Source organism: Thamnophis elegans, chromosome Z (genome assembly GCF_009769535.1).
Source record: "Thamnophis elegans isolate rThaEle1 chromosome Z, rThaEle1.pri, whole genome shotgun sequence".
In the NCBI taxonomy this organism is placed as follows: Eukaryota; Metazoa; Chordata; class Lepidosauria; order Squamata; family Colubridae; genus Thamnophis; species Thamnophis elegans.
Window position 1 is genome coordinate 119,938,306 of NC_045558.1, and position 18,159 is coordinate 119,956,464.

Below are 18,159 nucleotides of genomic sequence, written 5' to 3' on the forward strand. Positions count from 1 at the left end.
CTAAACCCTCCATTGCTGCAATGAATACAAGGTCATGGCTGATGCTAATCTGAATACAGCTGGGTTTCTTTTCTTTTTAACTATTTTTACAGATAGTCTTTGACTTACAACTGGTTGCTCAGTGGCTATTCAAATTTACCACGGACTTCCCCAGGCCTACAACCCAGATTCAAAGTTCTGATGCCTTCCCTCCACCAAATTGCCTTTTGAGCATTCAGCAACCTCCCGTATTTATGGCTGCTTGACATAGCAAAAAACATCCATTGTGGACAATGGATTCATCTAATGACTGCAGTGTTTGCTTAACGACCACTAAAAAAAAGTCTAGAGTCAGGAATAGTCACAGGGTGACCTGCTTAATGACTGGCATGATTTACAACTGTAATTCTGGGTTCAAGTCAACACTACCTGCATATATAATTTCCCCACACAAAACGCCATGTTGCGAGAAGTGTTCTGCTCAAAATGGACACATACATGCATAGTTGAGCTCTTCCTACGAGGAATGGATCCTTAGTCCTTGCTAATACAGGTAAAATTGCATCAACGGGCCCGTCTTCCGTTACCTCCACCCTCACCTGCTCAAACTCATCAGTGATGGTCTTAGGTTCTTCGTGCCGCTGAAACCACATCATGTACTTCGTATGGAAGCGCCACGATTGCTTCTTCAGTGCCTTTGCTGCCAGGTATTGTGCCTTCGTACCCTGTGAAGCGAGAGAGGAAAAACAGATCAGAGCTGTGGGGTTTGCAGGTTGAGGGGAGAGATGCCGATCATCCCACGTGCCAGGTAGTCCTTAGGCATGATCCAGCGAGGAGAGGCAGCACGATTCCTCTCCGACTACCAAAGGGGATGGAGGGAGGGACTGTCTGTTACCTCCAGGTAGTAGAAGATGAAGAAAAGGGTCTCTGTGGAGAGGCGCTGGTAGAATTCCACCGTGTCGGAGTGTGGAGGAGGCATCTGGTGGTGGTATGGAGGAGTCGGACAGGGATTCCGTGGCAGGTATTGCCTGTGGGATGGGGACGGGAAGGGAGAACAAGAGCAGAAAAGACAGAAATAAGATGATGAGAAAATCAGGGAATTCACAAGATTTCTGTGTGTTCTTCCCTTCATAAAGATACAGACTCCTACCATATTTTTTGGAGTATAAGACGTACCAGAGTATAAGATGCACTAAGATTTTGAAGAGGCAAATTAAAAAAAAAAGGTTTTGCACATGCAAACCTCCCCAAAACGGCCTGTTTTTCACAAAAACAGGCCTGTTTTTTTAATTAAAAAAGGCATGCATAGCTTTTAGGAGGCTTATAGAGTGCTCCTGGGACTAAGGGCAAAAACGAGCAAAAAGCTGCCTGTTTTCTTTCTCATTTTAGCCCTCCCCAGCCCCCAGGAACTCTGGAAACCGCCTAAAAGCTATGCACAGTCATTTTGTTGAAGGGGGCGAGGTTTCGGGAGGCCAAAAATGCTGTATTCAGTGTATAAGACGCACCCAGCTTTTCACCCTCTTTTTTGAGGGAAAAAGATATGTCTTATACTCCAAGAAATATGGTAAGTGTGAGGAATAACAATCCTTCCTCAACTGATGGTGACCTGAAGGCTGGATCCTGAGGTGGTCAGGCTCCATTCCCATTCCCTCCTTCAGGCCATTCAATGGCCCGAATTCTCATCCACAACATTAGGAGCGAATCCCAAAGAGGCATTTAAAAGAGGCAACTGGGCTTTCTGGTTTTTCTTTGAAGATGTTTTGCTTCTCATCCAAGAAGCTGCTTCAGTTCTTGAGAAGCGAAACATCTTCAAAGAAGAACCAGAAAGCCCAGTTGCCTCTTTTAAATGCCCCTTTGGGACAACTGTGACTTGGATGACTGGGAATCTCCCCAGACATTAGGAGCGAATCTTCCCAAACAGGCCAGCCCACCTGGGTTTTAGGAAGTGACCCAAGGAAGAAAGAGGAACACTTTGTGTTCATGATGAGAATTGTGGCAAGTTGAAGGAGTTTCAAACTGGGTCATGACACTTAAGTGAGGGGGTGGGGACACAACATACATTTTTGTGGGACTGGAACAAACAAAGCCAAGGTTGCTGCCATAATTTGCTCCTTTTGGTGCCCTGACAAGCATTTGTCAAGCAGAGCAGAAGTGTGGTCAGACAGAATCTAGCTACAGTCAATCTGTTTATTTACCTCAACGTCCAACCGACAGCACACTTTTCCTTCATGAATGAAGGCGAATATACGTGTCCCAGGATAATGTTGCAGGATCCGAACTGAGTTGGTCACTGGGACTAGGGCTTTAGTCTTCCAAGCTTTTGGACTCATGCTGGAGGCTTGTCCTTAGGAACTTCTCTGTGTGCTTTGGGCTGTTCTGTGTATTGGTGCCTGTTGTGTGTAGCTTTTTAAATGTAGATTCAGGGTGTTGGAAGGCTGGCTATTATTGGCTGTTGTTTCCTTGTGCTGCCAAGTCCCTGTCTCCTAAGTACTTGGTAAGTTGGGGATAAATCAGCACTCCTGTTGATTGACAACGTGCCTGTTTCCCAGGCTTCAATCACCTCCCTGGCTGCTTCTGTGCCTGCTTTTCCAACAATTAGTAGCTGCAAAATTGAATGTATAACCTTGTCTATTCATCTGACTGCTCATTTGAGTCCTTGCAATCCAGCAGTTAATGGATCCCGTAGGGATCCATTAACTATTGTAGGACAAATGAGGAGGAAGCTGCCCAATAGATTCCAAGGGATTTACCCCCAGGTTATCAGGTATTTAGGAAGCGGGGGAGGGGAGGGAGGGGAACAGACTTTGCAGCACAAGGAACCAACAGCAGCCAATGATAGCCAGCCATCAAGACCCCAATCTACATCTGAAAAGCTACACACAATAGGCACTAAAGTGCACAGAGAAGTTCTCTGAAGATGGGCTCCAGCACGAGTCCAAAAGCTTGGAAGACAAAACCTCCGGTCCCGTTGACTGACCCAGGTTGGATCCTGCAACGTTTTTCCTTGCCTCTAATGTGTTATTTGCAAACTCTCTCTCCGCCAATCCCAGGGAAAAGGCTAGAAAGCAGCTTCTGCAGCTACATTCATAGGCTTCTAATGGCAGCCAGGATACAACAGGTCTTACTCTACGCCTGGTTTGTCTACCCGATGTGCTCATCAGCATCTCCTGACTGCATGAATGCGCATGGCAACTGGATCAGTATCAGAAGCAGGCAGGGATGGTGAGAGGGTCACAGATAGTAACCGACTCAAGGACTGAATGCTTGACCAAGGTCGTAATTGAAAGCCCAACCCTGGTGGCTCACACGCCCACGCGCAGGAGCTCTGTAATGGTATGCTTTCCTTCCCATTTGCTTGTCCAGGCAGTGTAAGAACAAGTCCTGACAAGGCTCCAATTCTGGATTCACAAGCCTCTTGGCTCACACATCTAAAGCTGAATTGCTGCCAAGAATTAGCTCTTGTGCTGCCCAGACAAGCCATTAGCAAAATCAGGATATATATATATTAACAGTCTCTTAGGAATATAATTCTAACGGTTGGGTTGGCAATATATAAATCACATAACAATGCTATACCTGTTTCTTTAAATCATACTATAAAATGTGATTGGTTGCTGTTTTCCTCAATCGGTCATAAGAGGGAGCCAGAACAACTGTTAGCTCTCTGTTTGTTAGATGCTGGGCTGTTCTGATCTGAGTGTTTTGGAAGCTGGCTGCTAGAAAGTGCCGTGAGCTATTGTAAGTTTTGCAACTGCTAGCAAACTTTTGAGTACTGAACTGATTATATGACACTGGACTATGTTATTTGGATTATCCCTTAACTGAAAGACATTGATGACTGACTGTCTTATCCGTGTATGACTTGGACTGTTTGATGGACTGTGATACCTCTATTTCCACAAAAGTAAAAGCCTATTTAAACTGCAGTGTCTCTGTATGCTGGTTTGTGTGTTCTCCAACACTATTCTCACAACGCTTCTCTGGCTGGGGAATTCTGGGAGTTGAAGTCCATAAGCCTTAAAGTTTCCAAGTTTGGACACCCCTGCTATAAAGCATAAATTCAAAAAGCAGGGAACAAAAAGCAAGAGCAATTTTCTCAAGCAAGAGCGAATATTGCCAGGAATTATGCAAAATTAGCAAGCTCATATTTCTGGTTAAAAAGGTAGCTTGAAACAAAAGAAGAATAGAATTCAGGCAATCCTCCATTTACAACAGTTTGCTTAATGATAATTCAAAGTTACAATGGCACTGGAAAAAAGAGACATTATCGTTTTTCACACTTTGCAGCATCTCCATGTGCACGTGATTTACATTTGGACGCTTGACAACTGCCTCACATTTATGATGGCCCAAGGGTCTAGAATATAAAATGAGAGCAAACCCTTCTAGCACTGATGGTGTTACCTAGTTTGGTAATGTCTGCAAAAAAACAACCAACCAAGCACCAGGGACCTCCCAGTTCTACCCCAAATACAAATATTCTCTTCTATCGTTACTCTTCATGTGATCACCCCCAATGTATTTGAAGACTTCCTTTTGTCCAGCAAAACAGCCATTTTTCAAAGAAAGGCTCTGACAGCCATTTCCCAAGGTTTCTCTTGGGGTTGGTGGTTCTGCACGCAAGTCAATAGCCTTTAACATACTTATTACATTTGATAAGGGACATTTAGCTCTATAGGCAGTCCTTGACTTACAACCCATTTATTTAATGGCAGTTCGAAGTTACAACACTGGAAAAGGGATTGTCACCAGTTCTTGCCATCCCCCAAGGTCATGTGATCAAAACTTGGGCACTTGGCAACCTGCATGTGTTTACAACAGCTGCAGTGTCCTGAGATCATATGATCGGCATTTGCGACCCTTCTAACTGGCTCCAACAAGTGAAGTCAATGGGGAAAGCCAGATTTGCTTAATGACCATGTTTCACTTAAGAACTGCAGCATTTTGTTTAACAACCATGGTGAAAAAGGCCACAGAATCAAGTGTGCAACTCACTTAAGAACTGCCTTACTTAATAACAGAAATTCTGATCCTGTTTGTGGTTGTAAGTCAAAGATGACCTGTATGCTCAGGAACCATTAAGAGAAGATGCTGGACTAATTTGAAAACTACATCAACAATATAAATATCGGAGAACTCCAAAGTCCAGCCCTGCAGCCTTCCCCCATTTCTCAGAGGAGATGGTCTATTGTTACTCCAGGTTCCACCACAAAACCGCGTTCGACTAAACCGCGCTCGACGAAACCGTGTAGCTGACGTCATCAACAGGGCGACAACAGCACGGAGACAGAAGCACGCTGTAAACGCTAAACCTAAAATTTACCCCTAAACCTAAACCTAACCCCCCTAAACCTAACCCTAAACCTAATCCTAACCCTAAACCTAATCCTAACCCTTAACCTAACCCTAACCCTAACCCTTAACCTAATCCTAAACCTAACCCTTACCTTAAGTTGAATCGGCTTGCTTTCAAAGCGCTATTTAAAGCGCCCTTCTTTCTCCGCGCTCGCTGTTGTCGCCCTGTTGATGACGTCAGCGATGCGGTTTAATTGGGCGCGGCTTAGTCGAGTGCGGTTTTGTCGTGCCACGGTTACTCCAATGCCCCAGGCTTTTTCCCATGGTTCCCCCTTACCGGATTCTTTCCGAGTCAGAAGGGTGAGGCATGTGGTGCCAGGCAGCCTCTTCCATGGCCTGTTGGTAGAGCTGCTCCTTAATGAGAGGCACGGGCCCCAGAGGGCACACCCCAAGGGAAAGCGGGATGTTCACCTCCGATAGCTGGATGGGGGGCTGGTTGGAGGCTGGCTGAGATGTTGTGCTAGTAATTAAGATGTCAGCTGGAGCAAACAAAGGAAGAAACACTCAGAAATTGTACACTTAAGGTTGTAGTTATTTTGATAATTCCTACTCCTCTCCAAACCCTAATTTTTTTCTTTTTCAAACCTGGCAATCTGAAGATTGATGGACTTCAAACTCCAGAATTCTGGCTGGCTGGGAAATTCCAGGAGTTGAAGTCCACATATTTTAAAGTTGCCAAATTTGAAAAATGCTGTCTGGATCCAACTAGAAAGATTTGCCTGGAAAAAATAACAAGAGCAAAAATAAGTGAAAATATAAACCAGGCTTCAGTGTGTATTCTATTCTTGATGTTTAACCTGGGAATAATTTTAGAAAATTGTAAGCCAATCCTTTTGGAGCACACCAAGTTAGAGAAGGCTGATGGGAGGGAATATTTCCCCCTGCTTTTTTTTGAAGACCTCCATTTTTCCCTTCCAGATCCCTTTCTCTTTAATTTCCCTGATCCATGCTTTTGCCGAGATTCTTTATTTTGCTGTGCACAAAAAAAATCAAGTATTCTCTTTGTTTCTTACAATCCGATGGATAAAAAACAAAACAGCAGTCGGCAAGTCACGGGCTAACTCCTGGCCTGAAGAGATTTATTTTGATGGATATCCTGTTTTCCTTCCAAATCAGAAGGCTATTGATTTCAGAATTGCCAATATATTGGATGGCCAAAGCAAGAAGAAACATTTGGGATTTCAGGAACAGGGAAGATTAGAAGAATTTGGGTCTGATGCTTTATTAGGGCAGGTGTGTGTGTGTGTGTGTGGGGCATATAGCAGTAGCACTTAGACATATATACCACTTCACAGAGCTTTTACAGCCCTCTCTAAACAGTTTAGAGAGTCAGCATATTGCCCCCAACAATCTGGGTTCTCATTTTAACCCACCTCGGAAGGATGGAAGGCTGAGTCAACCTTGAGCCAATGAGAATCTAACTGCCGAACTGCAGCCACTCTAACCACTGCACCACCTTGGCTCTTATGCGTGGGAGTTACATTTTGGTGGCCAGGGCTATATTTAACTTTGCTAGGAATAGAAGGATCCAATTGCAACGAAGGGGACCAGGTTATCTGAGGAACCGTCTCAGCCTAATAGGATTGGCTGCCCCACTCATTTTGGCAGAAGGGACATGCTGTGAACTTCAGTCAAGGAGTTTTGGCTACAGGGTCTAGGAGAAGGGCTTTATCTCTTTGTTCTATGGAGGTACCCACCCTTCTGCCTTCCAGAAGACCATTAAAACATTGTTCTGCTAGTTAACTTGGGGTCTTCATGGGGGTGCTCTATGCTTGAGAGGACTGGTGGAGTAATTGGGAAGATGCCATCCATGTGCCACTCTTGCTTTTGGTTTTCTAGTTTTGTACCCAATTCTTATTAATTTTAATATTTTAAATCCATCCATCCAATGGGGCTTCATCCTACATGTAGGCAGGACTGGGGTTTTTCAGTGTGTGTGTAAATTGGCAATTTTCAGCTGCGTTTAAGAACAAAGATTCTTGACGGTACACAAAACAAAATCGAATTAAAAGATGGAGGATCACCATCGAGCCAGGAATAACATTAAAGGAGGATATGCCTGAAGAATCCACCTCCCCTATAGTACTTAAGAGGACCCTGAATAGGTTTGTGAGTTGGAGTGCCTAAGTGTGAAAGCAGTATGCTCAAGTGGGAAGCTCTTGGCAGATAACAAATACGCTGTGTGAATATGGAGAGACGCAGAGCCCGCCCCATCTGCTGGTATGTCAGCTACTATCAAAAACATGTACTGATAATGACTTATATTTGGCCAAAGACAAAATCAAGAAGGTGGCTTCATTCTAGCAGTTTAAAAGTTTGATCTAGACATGGAAGACGCATTTAGGATTTAAATTACAGTTTTAGGTACTTTCTGCTTCAAAATACTGGTAAATGAAGTTACTGGATTTCAGCAGTAGGAGAGCTCTCTCTCTGTCATACGAGAGGGAGGGGGGGGAGAGAGAGAGAGAGAGGGAGAGCCAGACAGAGACATAGATCTGCACAATTTCCACCCATGATAGCTCTCCAGACACACAGGCTTTTGATGCAGAATCTAGCTTTTGACACCCAGATCCTGAACTTCAGAGGTTTTGCACTGGTTTGGCCTTGTTTCTGACCCATAGCTTAAGGGAGGAGATGCCCCCTTTCTCACTACTTACCCCTATCAGCCAGGTGAAGAGATGGCACAGGGTCTTCTATGCTAGAGCTGATTGCTGCCCTCTCAGCCATGGATTTCAACGAACTTAGAGGTTCAGGTGCCTACAGGGCAAAAGAGACATCCAAAGGAAAGGAGGTAAGAAAGAACAGAGGTGGAGATATGTGTTTAAAAACTCTGTTAAAAACAAAATGAATAAACAAACTTTGTGAGGGAGCTCAAGCTAATCATGTTTTCTCTGGTTAGCAAACCTTACAGAGCTGCTGAAAGGCTAACATGGAACAAACCCAGCTCCATGTATCAGCTCCAGTAGTTCTGTTCTAAAACAGTTAAAGCCATGCTGAATCACATCAAAGGCCTGTGCTGTGTCCACAAGAGCAAATCAAGGATTTTCTTAGAAATTCTCAAGCGGACAATTAGAATGAAAACATCCCCACTAATTAATCCCCCGCAAAATATTCTGCCCCTGGTTTTGAAGGAAATGTATTTTGTGCCATGGCCAGCAGCCACTCACACATTCATCTTTTCATCTAGCTTCTTTTAAAGCTACATTTTGTGACACTCAATTCCACCATGCACTGACTTCAAAAAAAAATATCCTGTTTCACTCAATTTCACCAGAAAGACATAGACTTTAATATTATGGGAAATGGATAAAAATATCTTCCCTCATGTCTTGTGGAATTTTATACATCCCTATTGTGTCTCCCTTACTTCTCTTTTGCCTCTCTATAGTTTAAAACAACTTATTACATTTCTCCTTGGAAAACTGCTCCAATCCTTCTATTATTTTGGTCATTTACCTTTTCTAGGATTGTGGTATCAATTTCAGCCTATTATGCTAAAAAATGAACATTGTATTTCAAATCCAATCACACCCGGCCCAAAGGTACTTTTTCAAGAGGCAACTGGACTTTCTTGTTTTTCTTTGAAGGAGTTTTGTTCTTCAGCTCTGACTGGATGGTGGGGAATGGAAAGATTTATATACCTTGCAAACAGCTGGTCGTTTGTATTCTTTTAGTGAATCATTAAAGCCACCTGGAGGTTTATCTGTGTCATCAAAGTAACCTGAGTGGGTGCAAATAGGTGTGGAGCCTTCTGGGAATTGTTGAAAAGACTGTGTTGTAGACCGGAAATAGATGATGTTGTATCCCTTCCCCTTTGTTGAGAGGGCTGTTCATCTATCTATTTCTGGTCTACAACGCAGTTCTTTCAACAGAAGGCTCCACACCCATTTGCACCACTCAGGTGATCCTGAGAACACTGATAAACCTCCAAGTGGCCTCAATGACTCTCTAAAAGAATGCAAATGACCAGATGTCTGCAAGAAGTATAAATCCTTCAATTCCCCACCATCCCGTCAGAGCTGAAGAAGCTTCTTGGATGAGAAGTGAAAATGTCTTCAAAGAAAAAACAGAAAGTCCAGTTGCGTCTTGAAAAAGCACCTTTGGGACAACCATGACCTGGATGAGTGAGATTGTCTCCATAGACAATCATACCACAGATTTATTAAAGGGAATTAAGAAATTGGTAGCTTAACATCTAATTTTATTTCTATTCTATTCTATTTCTATAGATGCCTGACAAGAAATCTGGCTTTTTCATAATTTCACTCACAGCAAAAAAAAAATCCTCATAGAATTGACAGTTTTATCTAGCTGTGTATCACAAACTCAACCTGTTTCCTAGCCAACCATCACCAGCTCATTTCCTGCCAACACGTACATGATTTAAAGTTTTAAATTCCTTTAATTTTGTCAATGTCTCTGTCCTGAAGATTTCTTTGGAAAGCTTGTGCTGTGCCAGTTTTATTTCAGACATCTAAACAACTGAACACTTTTTTTTTTCATCCTAACACTGGTCCACAAGTTGGAAAACTCTGGTTCTAGTACAGGTCTTGGCGTGTCCCAGATTAAAAATTTCAGGTTCTGAATATTCTCCCAGCCATCTTCCCCGAAAGTCACTGCAATGCTTTGAAACCGTCTGTTGGGTGAAAAGTATGGCAGAAGAGAACCCGAGGGCTTCTAACCTTGATCTCAGGCGTGGAGCTGAACTGGGGTGGCCCGTTGAGCAACGTCTGGGCAGATTTGCTGTCGGAGAAGCTGGGTGTGGGTGAGGCAGGTGGGTTGGCAGTCAGAGGCACCAGGAGGCTGGATCCAGTGCTATTGCTGACACTTGATGGCTGAGGAGCTGCACTGGGCTCTTTCCTACCAGAAGGAAGCAAGACAAAGGAAAAGGAGAAAAGGAGTCAGAAGAGGCCTTAAAGATTTTAAGGAAATAACTTCAGCTGCAGATCAGAGGTGGTCCTCGCCTTATGATTACAATTGGGGATGGAATATTGTTTACTAAGCAAGATGCCCATTAAAGGTAAAGGTTTTCCTCAGTCATGTGCTAGTTGTTCCTGACTCTAGGGGACAGTGCTCATCTCTGTTTCAAAGCCAAAGAGCCAGCGCTGTCCGAAGATGTCTCCGTGGTCATGTGGCCGGTATGACTAAATGCCGAAGGTGCATGGAACACTGTTACCTTCCCACCAAAGTTGGTCTCTATTTTTTCTACTTGCATTTTTACGTGCCTTCAAATTGCTAGATTGGCAGAAGCTGGGACAAGTAACGGGAGCTCACTCCATTACATGGTGCTAGGGATTCGAACTGCCAACCTTTCTGATCGACAAGCTGAGCGTATTAGTCACTGAGCCACTACGTCCCAAGACAGCTATTAAGCATGCCCAATTTTGCAACTCTTTTTTTTTTGCCACGGTTGTTAAAAGTGATTCAGGAAGCCATTAAATGACTCTGGCTTCCCCCTTCGACTTTGCTTGTTGGAAGTTGGCTGGGAAGGTCGCAAATAGCAATCACACAACCCCAGGATGCGGCAGCTCTTGCAAATACGTGCCTGTTGCCAAGCACCAGAATTTTGATCTCGTGGTGGTGGTGGTGGGGGGCTGCAATGCTTTGAGGACTGATTGTAAATCTTTTTTTCAGTGCTCTTGTAACTTTGGATGGTTGCTAAGCAAATGGTCATAAGTCAAGGACTTCCTATACCTCACAAGCACGGATCTGCAAAGGAACCGGACTGAATAATCATCATTAAGCCAAACCACTCTCTTCTTAAAAAGCAAACTATCACTTCTTTTCCCCAAGTTATTCATGTTCCAGGCTGTATGCATGTTCCAACATCACACGAAGGTGGAAATCCTGTATTTCTAAGGAATAATTGGCATGTTGGCTTAATGTCTGTAACAACCCAGCAGAAACTGACTGAGGCTATTATTCAGTCAGTCTGCTATAGATTTTCTGCAGTTATGCTAACACGGAGCGATTCCCAAACTGTACGATGACATTGTTAAAAAACAAACTGCTTTTGAAAACCTGTCTAGAATAGGAATGTCTGGGAGTGGGAGGGTGTGGGAGCCTACAGATACAGGTAGTGATAACAGTTGGTTCAATAACAGTTCAAAGTTATGTCAGCGCTGAAAAAAGTGACATGATTATTTTTCATGCTCATGACCACTGCAGCATCCCCATGGTCACAAGACTTACCTTCAAATGCTTGACAACCGGTTCATATTTAATGACAGTTGCAGTGTCCCGGTGTGTGTGTGTGTGATCACGTTTTACATCCTCCTGACAGGCAAAGTCAATGGGGAAGCCAGATTCATTTAACAACCAAGTTACTAATTTGACAACTGTAGGGATTCACTTAACATGTGACAAGAAAAGTTGTAAAGTGGGGCAAAACTCACTTAACAAATTTCTCACCTAGCCCACAGAAATTTTGAACCCCATTGTGGTCATTACGTCGAGGGCTACTTGTAATGTTTTCAAAGGGGAAAGAAGAAAGTAGCAAGATATTCAAAACTATTTCTCAGTTCCTGAGAGTTAACATGAATGAATTTTATCTTTTGAATTATTTAGATCCTGAACTGCTTAGAACTTTAAACACATTGAAACTGAACCTGTACCTGGAAAAACATGTGATGGTGCTGGTGAGACTGCAGTTACTGGGGTCCAGCTGCCAGGCTTATAGAGAAAAAAGTTATATTGAGAGGAAGGGAGGGAAGAGGAGCAAAAAGAAGAAAATACTCACGTGGAAGCACTGGGTGGGTTGTGTGACGTTGTCTGGTTAGGCAATGACTGATTGCCGCTGCTTAGTGTAGAATCCGAGCTGCTGTCAGCTACCACGGAGCTGTAACCTAGCAGGAGACAGAAAGGCTAAAGGTCTCTCTAGCAAAGAGCTCTGGATCTCTCAATTCCTGGCTTATCCCATGCCAGATTTTTCCACAACTGGCTGCCCTCTGGATGAGCTGCACTTCAACTGGCTGTCATGCCTGACAGGATTTACAGGAACTGAATCCCACACACCTGGACGACAGCTAGACTGCAGGAGATTGTCCTCTATTGGTAAAACAATAGTCTACATCAGGGGTATCAAACTCGATTTCATTGAGGGCCACATCAGAGTTGCATTCGACCTTGGGGTGGGGGTAGGTGTGGCCAGCTCGACGTCACTCATGTCAGGAGTGCCTGTGGTGGCCTGAGCACTCTGCCAATGAAAACGGGCTCCCGACCTCCATTTTCGGCTGGGACAGCCCCTTGCAGCCCTCTGCTAGTGAAAATGGAGCTCCAGAGGGCTGCATGTGGCTCTCCCGAGCCATGTTTTCGCTGGCAGAGACCCCGTGGGCTAGTCCTTCGCTGTTTCCAGGACAGCCCTGTGGGCCAGATCTAACCATCCCACCGGTTGGATCCATCTCCCGGGCCTTTAGTTTGACACTTCTGGTCTACATACAGGTAGTCCTCGGCTTTATGACTGGCCGCTTAACAACCATTTGAAATTACAACAGACCTCCCCAGAGCAATTTATAACCTGTTGTCAGAGTTACAATGACTATATTTCCGCCTGTGGTCACGTGATGGCATTTTGGGGGTTTGGCAGCCAGGTCATCTTCATACAAAACCCAATTTACATTTTTTGCTGGTTTCCAGCGTTTATTTCCATTTTTCAGTAAAAAAAATACCCATTGGGGAAAATTGATTAGTTTAATGACGGTGGTCTTCACTTAGTTATTGCAGTTGCTCATTTGGATGCCTCATGTGGATGTCTCGCCTTAAGACTGCAATGACCCACAACTGTTAATTCTGGGCTCAATTACAGTTGTAATTTGAGGACCACATATACTGAGCTCACCGTGGAAATAACAGCAAAGATATACAGGTAGTCCTCGACTTACAGGAGTTCATTTAGTGACCATTCAGAGTGACAAAGACAGTGAACAGTGAGTTATGACCGTTCTTCACGCTTACGACGATTGCAGCATCCCAATGGTCACACAATCAAAATTCAGATTCTTGGCCACCGACTCATACTTATGACACTTGCAATGTCCCGGGGGTCATTTTGAGACCAGCAAAGCCAACGGGGAGGCCAGATTCACTTAACAACCGTGTTACTAACTTAACCACTGCAACGATTCACTTAACAACTGTGGCAAGAAAAGTTGTAAAATGTGGCAAAACTCGCTTAACAAATGTCTCACCTTGCAACATAAAATTTTGGGCTCCATTGCGGTCATAACTCAAGGACTGCCTGTATAAGCAAAAGCTCATCCATGTGTCCCAAACAACGGGGAGAAACTTCTTTTAAAGGTCGTGTTCTGCAGCATGACTGCAGGCTCTACACCACAGGAAGCCTGGAAAACCCAAAAGAGGAGCCACCCGAGACCACCCTGGGGCCCGTCTGCAGCAAACTCACTGGTTGCACCATTCTGCTTGCTGGCGTTCTGCTGGGTGCTGGGAGGCCGGGGCTGGGAGGCGTTGGTGCTGGGAGGTGGAGGCGCCACAGCCTGCGCGTAAGGGGTTGGGGTAGTCGATGCATGCCCTGCCGGAGGGTTAGCTTTGCTGCTTGCATTCCCGCTGCCAGCAACGGCCCCGTTGCTGTTGGAGCCAGGCCCGTTGCCCAGGGAGGACGATGTGCTGGAGCTGCCGCCCATCGGGTAGCTGGGAGGGATGGTGGGAGGAGGCTGGTGGTGGTTGTTGTGGAGGCCTTTTGAACCGTTCTTCGCTGGGGACTAAGGCAGAACAGAGAATGGAAGGTTTGTTTTCATTTGTCCACCCCAAGAATCCCCACTTTCTCTGATCCAACGGGGGAGACTCCAGGCCATTCATATCTCAAAACCAAATACACAATGGAAGAGATTAAAAACAAATCAATTACAGGTAGTCCTCATTTACCAACTGCTTATTCGACAACCGTTCAGCGATACAGAGGTAATGAACAAGTAGGTTTATGACTAATCCTAGAACCTGTGGCTGTCGCAGTATCCCATGGTCATTTAAGAAAATGACAGAGTTGAAGGGGACCCTGGAGGTCTTCTAGTCCAACCCCCTGTTCAAGCAGGTGAGCCTATACCAGGGATAATCTATAAGCACGGTCGACTTAGGTATTCCCAATTTTTTGACATTTTATTTTTTATCTTTTAATTTTTTAAAATATTTTTATTCTAATAAATATTAGTAAAGGAAGGACCACAATGCTTATGACGCAGTTGCCAGTCTCAACTGTGGTTGGTGAGGACTACCAGAAAATAACAAATAGGATTGCAAAAATTTTTTTTACCCCCCATCACAAAGACAAAACCATAGGGATTTTCAAATTCTGACTCCCTTATCCTTCCTCATAAATAGCCAAATGAAGCATTTCAGTCATACCCAAGTACAGAGCTACCTGTCTTTGAAATTCATACATGGAATTGGTCGGGTGAAATGCATTCCCACATTAATGTCACCTTGCTCGTAGAAGCAGGTGCAAGAAAGCCCGAGAGAAACGGTGCTTCAATAGGCAGTATTTCTACATGCAAAGAGATCTGAAGTGAATGGATTTCTCAGAGCAATTTCTCTGGGGTAATTCAGGAAATGGCTCAAGACACCAAAACTAGATTGTACTGTATCAGGAACAATGAAGCTCCGTTAGTTCTAACTAACTAGTCCCAAAACGTCTTCCTCCCCAGAAGAGTCCTCAGGCCCTTTCCCCTAACCAAAACTTGGCTGTTTTCAGCCTCTCCCACCATCTTCATTACGAGATGAAGAATCCCAGGCTTCAAACTCACTTGGCTGACTTCACTGTCTGTTGACCGTCCTCGTTTCTTATCATCTTCAGAGTTCTCCTAAAAAGGAAAAAGAAAGGTTAAGTACCGCAGTACAAAGCAACATCTAACCAACTCTCTAAGATGAGAAGCCAGTTCAGCCCTGCTTCATATTTGGAGGGGAGACTGTCTGGGCCTTTAAGGGGACTGAGTAGACTAGTTAAGCGACAAGCATCCCCCAGAAGGCGGCAATGGCAAAGCACATCTGTAACCTTGCTGTGTGAAGTGAGTGGATGCAGCTAGCAGGCCCCAAGTGCAACTCAAAGGCATCTAATTGAGCATCGTCACAGGAAAATGTGTCTTCCTGTGGGTAAACATGGAAGCTGACCTAATAGAGCCGAGGTGGCGCGGTGGTTAAATGCAGCACTGCAGGCTACTTCAGCTGACTGCTAGATCAACAGTTCAGCAGTTCAAATCTCACCGGCTCAGGGTTGACTCAGCCTTCCATCCTTCCGAGGTGGGTAAAATGAGGACCCGGATTGTTGTTGGGGGCAATATGCTGACTCTGTAAACCGCTTAGAGAGGGATGAAAGCCCTATGAAGCGGTATATAAGTCTAACTGCTATTGCTAATGAAGCCCTCATCAGAGTTCATGCATGAATGCTTCGTTCCCACAAACCCATGGATGTTCCCTCAGCATCTTCACCCAGGACCCTCCTTACCGTTGTGCAGTTTGCAGGGCTGGGTGGGATTGGGGAGCTGGATGTGGTCGAGGTGGGTGTGCTGCTGGACTGGTTGAACATCTCATCTTCCATGTGGCTATGGCTGGGTGGGGAAGTGGCTACCAGTGCCTGTGCTGGAAGACCAAGAGCAAGAGAAGATGAAGGGAGACGCTTATGCAGTCAGGCAGAAACATTATGGCCAGTTAAGGCAATCACAGAAAACTTACCTCAGTATATTTGAATTCTAGATCAGGGATGTACCTGGACCGGCCCTGGGGTCTGGCATGCCAGAAACCGGGCCAGGCAAACAAGCAAAGCCCTCTCTGTGGGATGCTGGCAGCATGAAATCATGCCTCCCCCCCCACCCCCGGTCTGTGGAAAAACCTCTCTCCACGAAACCCTCCCTGGTGCCCAAAAGATTGGGGACCACTGTTCTAGATGTTTAAAGTGCAGTAACCACGGTAGATTTTGTAAAATATAACAATTTTTTTGCACCTTGCAGGCTAACCAATGTCTTATGCAAAGCTTTCATGGATCACACTTACTCTTACACAGGTAGTCCTCAATTTACAACCATTCGTTTAGTGACCATTTAAAGTTACAACGGCATCGTGACTTATGACCGTTTTTCACACTTACGACGACCGTTGCAGCATACCCCATGGTCCCATGATCAAAATTCAGATGCTTGAAAACTGGTTCATATTTATGACGGTTGCAGTGTCCAGGAGTCACGTGATCACCTTTTGTGACCTTCTGATAAGCAAAGTTAATAGGGAAACCAGATTCACCTAACAGCCCTGTTATTAACCTAACAACTGCAGTGATTCACTTAACAACTGTGGCAAGAAAGGTCATAAAATGGGGCAAAACTCACTTAACAACTCTCTGAGACAGAGAAATTTTGGGCTCAATTGTGGTCGTAAGTTGAGGACTACCTGTACATAAAAATAAAAGGAGAGCTCATAGCAAAAAACTATTTTTTGTTTAAAGAAAACCTCATCATTATTTCTTGGAGGAAAAACAAATTAATTCTGAGAAATAAGTAAAAATTACAGCTATGCCTTGTTTTGCAACTACCTTAGTTGGCGACTATTTGCAAGTACAATGGTAATAAACAGTATTAAAAATACATTTTCCCAGTGTGTGTGCCTGACAACGAAAGTCATCAATGTAAAACTGATTTAAGAGTTGGTCAGTTTCAGGTTCTAATCAGCTAATTAAGGTCACAGAACTGAGCCTAGTTAACGTGCAGTTAAGCATGTTTTAGGAAACACTGGGTTGGGGACAAAGGCAGTTCAGCAAGAAATCACTTGTTTAAGCAATCTCTCCATTCTGTGAAGAGGCGAAAAAAGGGGGGGGGGGAAATGGTTGGACACAGGACACTGTACATCTCCCTCCCTTCCTCTCTCCCCCTCTCTCTGTATTCACAGTGTCTATTTTGCTTAACAACTGTTGAAATGGAATGCACTTGTTAAATGAGATTGTATAATCATGGCTGCAGTTCAAGAAGCAAAAGAGAATCTGCGGGGAAAGAGAAAAATATAAGGGGTTTTGAAGGTCCTGAGTTTTATGGGGAGGGAAACTATGGTGATTTTATTGCAACCACTTCAACTGTCATCTCCCCCATGACTGTCCGCCCGGAGGCAACACTTACGAATGTCTTCTAAGTCGAGGTCATCGTAGAGAAACTCATTCTCCTCAAAATCGGGGTCCTGCGAAGAATCTACGTAATACTCCACGTCATCCTTGATTTTGCGGATAGAGTCCACGTTGATGGAGTCGTTGTCCAGCATGCGCAGGATTGTCTCCAGCATCCGGATGTGGTACCGATGCTTCTCAATGTGCCGCTTTAGGCCCTCGATCCGGTCTTGCTTCTGTTTCTCGGGGGAAGGACAGGTTGGATCACACGCTTAGCCAGTGTTTCTCGACCTTGGCAACTTTTAAAATGCAGGCTGGGAATTCTGGGAGTTGAAGTCCACACCTCTTTAAAAGTTGCCATGGTTGAGAAGAAGCGCTGGGCTGACCGATAAGGGGGGGGCTTGTGGGTTCTGACTTAGTGAATTCCTAGTCTTTGGGTTGGGATGTGGACATGCACATTTTATAATGCACCATTTCCTGACCTCGAAATGTGTTGGTGTCGCAAAACTCCTGGAAAGGGGAATCCTGTCTCTCCAATCTTCGGAGAGCACAATGCTAAAAAAGGCTCTAAAAATGTTATTGACTGCTCAGGCTTATTGGGAAAAAAAGAAAAGACAGGTAATACATGCCTCTGAAATAACTGCCAATTTTGGACATGCTATGTTCTGAAATGCTAAGTCCAACTCAGACATGAAACTTAGGCTATCCACTTGCAATGCAAATTGACTGCC

General features: G+C 44.5%; 1 protein-coding gene across 3 annotated transcripts in view; it reads right to left on the bottom strand.

Moving 5' to 3' along the window:
* CNOT3 (CCR4-NOT transcription complex subunit 3) overlaps positions 1-18,159 on the bottom strand; it is a 41,799-nt gene that overhangs the window by 1,381 nt on the left and 22,259 nt on the right. For all 3 annotated transcript variants that reach the window (XM_032235782.1, XM_032235780.1, XM_032235781.1), the window contains 10 exons: positions 17,445-17,664; positions 15,788-15,921; positions 15,090-15,146; positions 13,736-14,051; positions 12,074-12,179; positions 10,017-10,194; positions 7,992-8,091; positions 5,612-5,813; positions 875-1,007; positions 579-704 (listed from right to left, as the gene is read on the bottom strand). In XM_032235782.1, the coding sequence (XP_032091673.1) occupies positions 579-704; positions 875-1,007; positions 5,612-5,813; positions 7,992-8,091; positions 10,017-10,194; positions 12,074-12,179; positions 13,736-14,051; positions 15,090-15,146; positions 15,788-15,921; positions 17,445-17,664 (1,572 nt within the window). The remainder of the gene's footprint in view (positions 1-578; positions 705-874; positions 1,008-5,611; positions 5,814-7,991; positions 8,092-10,016; positions 10,195-12,073; positions 12,180-13,735; positions 14,052-15,089; positions 15,147-15,787; positions 15,922-17,444; positions 17,665-18,159) is intronic.